General features: G+C 46.9%; 2 protein-coding genes across 2 annotated transcripts; both read left to right on the top strand.

The window, feature by feature from the left end:
* Positions 1–326: 326 nt before the first annotated feature.
* TRIREDRAFT_56089 (uncharacterized protein) lies at positions 327–1,232 on the top strand (the record flags this gene model as incomplete). Its single annotated transcript, XM_006962198.1, has 2 exons — positions 327–907; positions 983–1,232. Coding segments are annotated over 2 exons (831 nt in total), but the record flags the coding sequence as incomplete, so codon positions are not given.
* Positions 1,233–2,282: 1,050 nt separating this feature from the next.
* On the top strand, positions 2,283–8,423 carry TRIREDRAFT_75128 (uncharacterized protein; the record flags this gene model as incomplete). Its single annotated transcript, XM_006962199.1, has 5 exons — positions 2,283–2,944; positions 2,965–3,553; positions 3,651–4,061; positions 4,939–6,501; positions 6,553–8,423. The coding sequence occupies exons 1-5, from the start codon at positions 2,498–2,500 to the stop codon at positions 8,421–8,423; spliced, it is 4,881 nt and encodes a 1,626-aa protein (XP_006962261.1). The 5' UTR covers positions 2,283–2,497.
* Between the last annotated feature and the right edge of the window lie 1,661 nt (positions 8,424–10,084).

A 10,084-nucleotide genomic window follows, 5' to 3' on the forward strand; every position in this document is an offset into this window, starting at 1 on the left:
CATCCATGACCTCTAAGGTAATAGGCAGCTTCTCGTGACAATACTACTACCAACCTTGTTGCATACTACCTCCTGCTACTGTCAAGGTTACCCTTCTTGGACGCCCAAGAATTGCAAGCACGGAGCCCTGGAAGCATCTCGCGACAGCAGCGCATCACTCGAAGCATTCATTCCAAGTCGCCTACAGTCTCAATGTCAAGTGCCAGGGGCCAATACCACCGCGCCTCGCTGGAGGACGACGACCTGATTGATCCAGATGATGGTAGGAACGAGTCCTAAGCTCTTGGGAAGCCGACTGCGAAGCCGACTGCGAAGCTAACGCATCAGATGCAGCGGACCTCAATGACTTTGACGATCCTCTCGCTCCGCAATCGTCTCGGCAGCCTCTGACAGGCACGACTGCTTCCGGAGCGTCGGCGTCGGGATCGCTGGACCAGGGCTATCTCACCTCTCGCATCCCCGGCGACGACCGAAGGGCGCCCCAGAACACCATTGACGAAACCGTATGGGAGACGCTGCGTCGCGATCTTTTGGCTGTGTGGGACAAGCTCAAGGAGGTGCTGTATCCGCGCTACCTGCTGGGCGGCACCATGTTCGATTCCGAAGGCGGTCTCCGCGGTGCATACTCCAACATTCGCGGCGCAGGCCTCACGGGCACGAGAGAGGAGCTCACGGGCCTTGCCAGTCGGGTCATAGACGCCGAGGCCCTGCTGCAGAGCAACATGAGCCCCGGGCTTAGAGATTGGGATCTCTGGGGGCCTTTGATCTTCTGCTTGCTGCTCAGCCTGCTGCTCAGCTTCACGGCCCGAGCCGATCAGAAAGATGCTGTCTTCAGCGGCGTCTTTGCGACCATTTGGCTAGGCGAGGCCATTGTCACTCTTCAAATCAAGCTTTTGGGCGGTAACATGTGAGTCAACGGAAGGAGAGGATTATACGCGGTTCTGCGTCAGGAGTAGCCCCCTTGCTAACAAAGAATCAACAGCTCCTTTGCCCAGAGCATCTGCATCATTGGCTACACGCTGTTTCCGCTGGTAATCGCCGCTCTCCTGTCAGCCCTCAGGCTTCACTGGATCGCGCGGATACCGGTCTATCTTGTCCTCATTGCGTGGTCTCTTGCTGCTGGCGTCAGCATCCTCGGCGGTAGCGGAGTGGTCAAGAACCGGGTGGCCATTGCTGTGTACCCTCTTCTTGTGTTTTATCTAGGGCTGGGATGCCTTTGCTTCATCAGCTAAACGCTGCCTTATGCGACGTCTTTTGTGCGGTGCCGAGATCTGCTCTTGTTATGCGGCGAGGGAATATGTGTAATGAAAGAAAATTATCTTCTTCCAGGTTAGGGAGCGGCCTCCATTATGGTGCTTCTACCATGTAGGCATGTCTTCTAGCGTCTTGATAGAGTTGGGCATCTGAGATGCGCAATCGAATGACATATGCATGCGGCCAGCCTACGCCATCCATACGTACCAAGCAACGACTTGATACCGAATCTCCAGCATATTCCTTGACCAGTATACAGTGTAGTATTCATCGGGTAGGTAGGCTGACTTGGGCAGGTACGAAAAAGCATGAATATGATCTACGTTATGATCCAACACTGGTTCTTATATGGTTATTACTGACCCAGACGTGTTGCTGTCAGGTTTTGGCTTCTCAGAGGCCGGTCACTGGCTTACCATGTTGCACAACTTGAAGCACTCGAGATTCCCAACTATCACGAGCTACTAGTACTACCAGGTACCTAGGCAAAGGGCAAGGTTAGATTGGTTCAGGGGCTTATAGTAGTCACCATCTCTGCAAAGAAAAAGTACTACTAGGTAAGGTAGTAGGTGAAATAATTCTATACAATGACTGGTATGACACATGCAACAACATACGGTATGGATGTAGGAGCAGATAATACAGGCCTGACCTAGAGGCATGCAAGGCACTTCAAACCTGAGGTCTGACCGGCCGTTTAATTGCTACCCCTCATCGCAATTCGGCGGGACAGTGGGGAAGTATATTCTCGTAGCGATCGTGCCTTTTCCGTGCTCCCTGTAGGCGGGAGTGGTGCCACAGTACCTTTCGAGTACCTGAAGCTCCCTGTTGTTCTGCGTCCCACGTCTGGGCTCTGGCATCCAGAAGATAGGTAGGTTACTCGTAGCACTGCCGGGAGGCCAGGTCTGTGATTGGGCGCTTGGCCAGCTGAAGTTGACCACCTCCAACCATCGGCACAAAATTGCTGCAGCGCGACAGCAGCACAAAGACGACCAGAGGCAAACAGTGGTCATCGTGCGAGCCTGAGCCCTTGTTCTGACTGGTCCTGTGCTCTGGTGTTCCTCCCCAGCCAGACTCCCGCATCCTTGACCTGGTCCGCCGCTCAGGGTCGCGCGGTTATGCGCAAGCAGCCGTCGCTGTATCAATCCAGGCCGCAGATCAACCTCGAGCACGACATCCTCCCGCCTCATCTTGCGCGATCGACACAGTCCGCCCTCTTTCACCCCCCAGCCTTGCACGCATCATGGCCGACAGCGCGCAAGCACCGGCCAGCCCCAGGAACGAGCCAGGCTACCCAGAAGCAGGCGAAGATGCCGAGACGCGCGCCGCTCGCCGGGAACTGAAACAGTCGTCCATATCCGACTCTCCTGCTGCCGCTGGCCATCTCGCCTCCGGCACTGTCGACGACGATGCGGCACGCCCCGATACCCCGGCCGATCATGTATCCGACAGCGCCGATGAGCGGCTCAAGGAACAGATACCCTCTCCGAAGAAGAAGCGCGCGCACGACCAGCTGGACAGAAGCATAGACGTGGAGCAAAACGACGCCAACAGCGTTACGTCTACGGAATCAACCAGAGATCGCGCTTCCCGGCTAGAGCCTGAGAAGAAGAGGCATCGCGAGGAAGACTCTTCAAGAGTGGTTTCGGTACGTGGTTGCTCCCCATCCAATGCCGCCCGCTCACCATGTGTCGGCTCTATTCTAACTAGCAGGCAAAGAACTCCTCCTCCTCCACCTCGGCGGCGGACACGCAACCTGCCACCGGAGATGCGGCAGAGTCCACGGCCTCATCAGCAAAGCCTGTGCCACAGACGTCGTCTGCTGCGTTTTCGGCTTCAGGATTCGGCAAGCTCGCTACCGGATCATCGCCCTTCGCGAGCCTGAGCACGGCTCAGAGCAGCATCTTCTCTCCTTCAATTGGCTCCTCGACTCTATCATCAACCCCCAGTCTGGGTGCGCCGGCGTCACAGCCTGCTGCATCTGTCGCCATGCCAAAGTTGACATTCGGCAGTGCTAACAGCGCGTCACCGTTCGCCAGCCTCTCTTCGGGATTCGGCGGCGCCAGTATGGGCTCTCCATTTTCCGCTGGTAAAAGCCTGAGTAGCTTCGCCTCGCCTTCGGCCAAGCCTCTTCAAAGTGAAAAGCCCGCAAAACCATTCGGGGCTCCAGAGAGCGATGCGGAAGACGAGGATGATGAAGACGCCGACCGCGATGGCGAATCCGAGTCAGACGAACAGGAGCGAGCCGCTTCACCTGAAAGGGAACCAGAGGAGAAGAAGCGATTCAAGCTACACAAGGGTGAGACGGTATTCCCTAAAGCTACCATGTATATATACATGTGGCCTCATCCGGCTCTTTCTTGGCGCAGATTTGCTAACGCGGCATCGTGACTTAGTCGAGGTTGACGATGGTGAGGCAGGCGAAGCAACTTTGCTCTCCGTCAGAGCGAAGATGTATTACCACGACAAAGTCGCCGGCTGGAAGGAACGAGGTGGCGGGATGCTGAAAATCAATGTTCCGCAAGGGTGTATTGAGTATGATGAGACCGGGGCCCCTATCCTTGGCTCCTTTGATGCATCTGCACTTGAATCTGGCGATGGGGATGATGACAAGGCGCAAGGACACAAGGTTCCTCGTCTGCTCATGCGCCAAGACCAGACACTGCGCGTGATTCTCAACACAGCTCTTCTTCCCGCAATGACCTTTCAGGAGAAGGCATCGCTCAAGACTGTCTCCATTTTCTTCACGGCAATTGAGGGCGAACCGGCGAAGCCTGTCAACGTAACCATGAAGGTAAGTCTTGGCCGTCAATGCATCATACTGACAAACTGTTCCATCACATAGCTCCCCGCTGACACGCTTCTCCGCAACAGATGTCAGCAGCGAACGCTAAAAGCTTCTTGAATGAAGTCAACAGCATTCAGAAAGAACTTCAGGGCAACTAAAGCCCCGTCAAACAAAGATGCTGATACTAAACGGGTTCAACGACGACGAACTGTTGATACAACGACGAGTGAGGGTGTATTAGTTTCAAGCCACGCTTGGCCATGCCCATACATGCCGCCTAGGAAATAGGCACAGAAGCGCGCAGGTTCAAGCTGCCCGTCCACGCCATGGTCGAGCTAACCCGCCATCATGGCCACGATGCAAGCGCAGGTATGTATCATGTGACGCAGTGTTGCATAGAACAGGAATTGATAGGAAGAGGAAGATCAGGCACCCGTGTAAAGTACTTCTGGAATACTCTAGACATGTCACTTGGGGCGAGACGCCCAATATAGTATGTAGTAATGCGACTGCCATCTAGGCGCCGAATTTTTGTTCTATCGAGAGAGTCCATCGTGGTGAAATCAGTGAATATCTGCAGCCTCCCAAGATGCTCAGCAATTCGTGGCTGTTGACCTGCGAGTGCCTTGCCGGTAGCGGGACACGTGATTCTGCGTTAGTTTCGCGATTCTCTCCGGCGCCCAAGACGTGCTAGATCGCGAACTGCATACATCACTTTTCGCCACAGATCCAACCTCGATCTGCTGGGGTTTCCCGCTCTTTCAAGCATTGTTTGCTGAGCCGGTGCTCTTGAATCACGTATTGCTTCGATTCTGTTGAATGGTGCATCTCGGATCCTGTTGCAGCTCTGCGTTCACGCAGATATTGTCTGTGCCTTTTTGTTCCAATGGCATGAGAGATCTGGGCCTGGTCGGCTGAGGACCTTGGAGTTGCGAAGCATCCCTTTCTCCCAGCCATGAATGAAAATACAGCACCTCTCCCGGCTGGGAACAAGCTGGAAACCCCTCCTTCACGAAAGCGCGTTCATGAGGAGGATCCCCCGGAAGGCGGAGACAGCCGGCAAGCTGAATCATCGACCGTTTCGGAGAAGAAGCCCAGAACCAGAAAGCGAGAGAGCAGTCAAAAGCAGAACAGCCAGACAGACGGCTCAGACAGTCCTGTGCTGCCTCCTGTTCCGTGGACTGAGGCTCTGCAAGCCCTTGACAGAGCACATCGAGCCCTGAATTTGGTCTACACCTTCTGCTCCACGCGGAAACATGTCTTGACCACATTGGACACTCTCCGTCCAGCTGTCGAGTCTCACATCAAAAGGGAGCTGACAGTTGAGGATGTCGCCCAAATGGTTGCTCTCCGCCCCGAAGCATTGAAGTTTGAGTACGTCAATGAGCTTATGCTACAACTCAATGTGCGAGGCGGACAGAGGGACGATGTCTTCAAGTCGTCAAAGTCTTTCAGGTCCCAAGCTCCAGCGCACGATGCGTCAGTTGGCGGATTGACTGGAAATGAGCGCCTGGACGATGATGCCGGCGATAAGGCTGCCATGAATGGGCGCCAGGTTCTTCACCTGGAGTTCATCGACGGAGACCTGAAGCGGCAAGTGGTGGATAGAGAAACGGGCGAGGCGACGCGGCCAACTCAAAAGCTCAGGAAAGAGAAGCTGAAAATGCCGGTATATGGCCAAAAGCAGATGACGCAGCTGATTGAGCGGCGTAATCAGAAGTTCACCAACGCTATCAACAACTTCCTCAGCAAGTGCTTGAGTGACAATGAAGATCCGGACAAGGTTCTTCGTGAAAGGGCTCAGGCTTTCATACCCAAATTGGCGGCGGATGATGATGTTGCACTCTGCTGCGCGGCCAGTACTATCCCGGATGCCATCCCCCATGAACGGCAGAGCATTTCAGAGATCCTGGAGCAGATCAAAGAAAGCTCATGGTACTCCGGCCAGATTGTGCCCGATGGTCACCGAGTATTCGAGCCACAGAGCCCGGCCTATGGAAGTCTCAATTTCCTACTGTCCCAGGACCTGGTGAATGCTTTGTATAATGCTAAGCAAATCACCCAGTTCTACACCCATCAAGCAGAGGCCTTGAACAGACTGCACGAAGGGCAGAACATCGTCATATCCACCTCGACAAGCTCTGGGAAGTCACTCATATACCAATTGCCAGTGTTACATGCTCTGGAACAGGATCCCAACTCAAGGGCCTTGTATATCTTCCCCACCAAAGCACTGGCTCAGGACCAGAAGCGCAGCCTTCGCGATATTCTGTCCTACATGCCTGGCCTTGAGCATGTCTTGGTAGAAACGTTTGATGGAGATACCCCCATGAATATCAGAAATGCCATTCGAGAAGAAGCCAAAATCATCTTCACAAACCCCGACATGCTTCACCTCACTATCCTCCCTCAGGAGCAGAGGTGGAGAAGCTTTTTGAAGAATCTCAAGTTTGTCGTTGGTAAGTTCATCCACAGATGGGCGAACCATCCCATTGACTAACAGCTGCAAGTGGATGAGCTCCATTACTACAATGGCCAGCTGGGGTCCCATGTTGCTTTTATCATGAGAAGACTGCGACGCATCTGCGCTGCAGTGGGAAACCGGCACGTCCAATTCATTTCCTGCTCCGCCACGGTAGCCAACCCTGAGGAGCACTTCAAGTTGATATTTGGCGTCTCGGATGTTTCTCTGATCGATTACGACGGCTCGCCATCCGGCAGAAAGGAGTTCCTCTGCTGGAACACGCCATACAAAGAACCAGGAGATCCTGCGAGCGGACGTGGCAGCGCCAAGTTTGAGTGTGCTCGTCTATTTTGCGCTCTGCTGCTCAGGGGCGTCAGGATCATTGCTTTCTGCAGGGTTCGGGCACAATGCGAGGCGTTGACCAACGCGATCAAGCAGGAGCTGCATGAACTCGGTCGTCCCGAATGCACCAACCTCGTCATGGGCTACAGGGGCGGCTATACAGCTCGAGACCGCCGGCAAATCGAAACAGAAATGTTTCAAGGGAAGTTGCTTGGTATCGTGGCGACTACGGCACTCGAACTCGGAATCGATATTGGTAGCCTGGATTGCGTCCTCACATGGGGCTTCCCTTACACAATCGCGAATTTACGGCAGCAGAGTGGCAGAGCAGGGCGGCGAACCAAGGACTCGCTGTCGATTCTTGTAGGCGACAGCTTTCCGACAGACCAGCATTACATGAACAACCCCGATGAGCTCTTCTCGAAACCAAATTGTGAGTTGCGCGTGGACTTGGACGATATGCTCGTCCGCGAAGGCCACATTCAATGTGCAGCATACGAAATGCCCATTCGACAACAGGAGGATATGCAGTTTTTTGGCCAGGACCTGCCACAGATTTGTCGAGAGCGATTGGTCAAAGACGAGGCGGGATTCTTTCACTGTCACGACCGCTTTCGCCCAAATCCAGCTCAATACATCGCCATCCGGGATGCAGAAGATGACCACTTTGCCATCATCGATATCACGAATGGAAGAAACGAGGTTTTGGAGGAGCTTGAGGCGTCGAGGGCGACGTTTACCATATACGACGGTGCCATATTCCTCCATCAGGGCAACACGTACCTTATCCGCGATTTTCTCCCAGACCAAAGCATGGCCAAAGTCGAGCGGGTCAACGTTGAGTGGACCACAATGTCCCGGGACTACACCGATATCGATCCTGTTGAGATCGAGGCTATTCGTATGATATCCGGGTCGTCCTGCCACGCTTACTACGGGGGCATCAAGATCCAACAGAATGTATTTGGATTCTTCAAGGTGGACAAGAAGGGGCGAATCATCGACGCGGTACAGGTAGACAACCCACCCGTTGTCCGGTACAGCAAGGGCATGTGGCTAGACATACCAGGGCAAGTGCTTGAGGTGCTGCAAGATCTACAGCTGAATGCGGCGGCAGCGATACATGCAGCGGAACATGTCATCATGAGCTTGTTACCCGCGTTTGTCATCAGTCTCCCAGGAGATGTACGGACCGAATGCAAGGTTGCCCTCAAAGAGTTCGCCAAAAAGGAGACAAAGAGGAAGCGGCCGGCTCGACTGACGTTCTATGACGCCAAGGGAGGTGCAAATGGTTCCGGCGTTAGCACAAAGGCTTTTGATCATATTGATCATCTGCTGGAGCGTGCTCTGAAACGGGTGGAAGAATGCTGTTGCCAACAAGGTTGTGTTGAGTGCGTGGCTTCTGAAGTATGCAAAGAATCCAATGAGGTTATAAGCAAGGCAGGGTGCCTTATTATTCTCAGGAGCCTTGTAGGGGTTGATATCCAGCAAGAGGGTTTTCAGCCAGGTCCTGAAGAGATATATGCAGGTATAGACACAATAGCTCCTGCAACAGTAATCCCTTATAAAGTATAATAAGGGATAGATTACGCAACACCCTAAGGTTCGTTTAGCAACACCCTAAGTGTGGCTTAAGCGCCCTTATATAACTAGTATTAGATTTCCCTAGTGCTTTAATATATATATACTATTTAAATTCTTAGTAATACTTTATTTAAACTTAAAGTTATACTTCTTATAAGTAATAAAAGCTTTTATTTATAACTTTCTTTATTAATTTAAAATATTATAATATATAAATTAATAAATATAAATATTAATATTATAATATATATTTATTTTAAAAAATAATTTTTATTAAAAATTTAATATAAATATATATAAAGTTATAATAACCTTAATATAAAATACTAATAAATTTATAATATTTTTTATTATATTTTATTACCTTAAATAACTTATAGCTTTTTACTAATACTTTTACTAAATACTTTATATAAAAAAAACTTCTTAAAAAAAAACTTATATACTATATATTTACTTTAATTATAAGCCTAGCCTGCTATATTTTAATTTATTAATAAAAGTGCTTAAATAATATAAAAAAATTAAATTACTTTTATAAGTAAGCTTAGCTTACTATTTTAAAGTAAGCTAAGGTAATATATATTTTATTACCTTAAATAACTTATAGTTATTTATTAATATTTTTACTAAATACCTTATATAAAAAAAACTCCTTAAAAAAACCTTATATATTATATATTTACTTTAATAATAAGCCTAGCTTATTATATTTTTATTTATTAATAAAAATACTTAAAAAATATAAAAAATTTCTTAAATTACTTTTATAAATAAGCTTAGCTTATTATTTTAAAATAAGCTAAAGTAATATAAAAGCTATATTAATATTTATATATATATTTAAAAAATAAAGTTTAAATTTTAATAATATTTTTATTAATAGCTAAGTAATTATAAATTAGCTTACTAACTTATAAAAAATTTAAATAATAGCTAAAGTAAAAATATAATAATTATATATAATAATATACTTTAGCTATTTAAATATTAAACTTAAGGCTTATTAATAGCTTTTACTTATTAATTTATATAGCTTTATTAAATATATTTATTTTTTATTTTTTTATTTTTTTATAAATTAGCTTTATTTTTAATTTTTTTAATTAATTTTAATATAATTATTAAGCTTTAAGCTAAATTAGTTTTAATTATTTATTTATTTATTAATTTTATTTAATTATTTTTTTAATTAATTTAACTTTTAATAAAAATATACTTTTAGCTTTTTATTATTAAAAACTAAATATTAATTAATTTAATTTTTTAAAAATAATATAATTATTATAAATTATAATTTTTAATATATTTAATATTAAGCTTATTTTAAGTTTTTTAATTATTAATATAGCTTTTATATTAGCTATAAATAATAAAAGTAAAAATTAAATTAACTTTTTAATTTATTTTAATATTATTACTATTTTAATTATATTAACTTTTTATTTATATTAAGCTTATAATACTTAAGCTATTAAACTAGTTACTTTTTTATTATTATTAACTTTTAATTTTAATTTTCTTTTTATATTTATACTAAAATTAATTTTTTTTTACTTTAAATTTACTTTAAATTAAAAAACTTAAAAAAAAGCTATTTAAAAAAGCTTTTTTATAAGCTTTGTTTTTATTAAATAAAAGCTATTAAGTTA

This window comes from Trichoderma reesei (genome assembly GCF_000167675.1).
Source record: "Trichoderma reesei QM6a unplaced genomic scaffold TRIREscaffold_2, whole genome shotgun sequence".
Lineage (NCBI taxonomy): Eukaryota > Fungi > Ascomycota > Sordariomycetes > Hypocreales > Hypocreaceae > Trichoderma > Trichoderma reesei.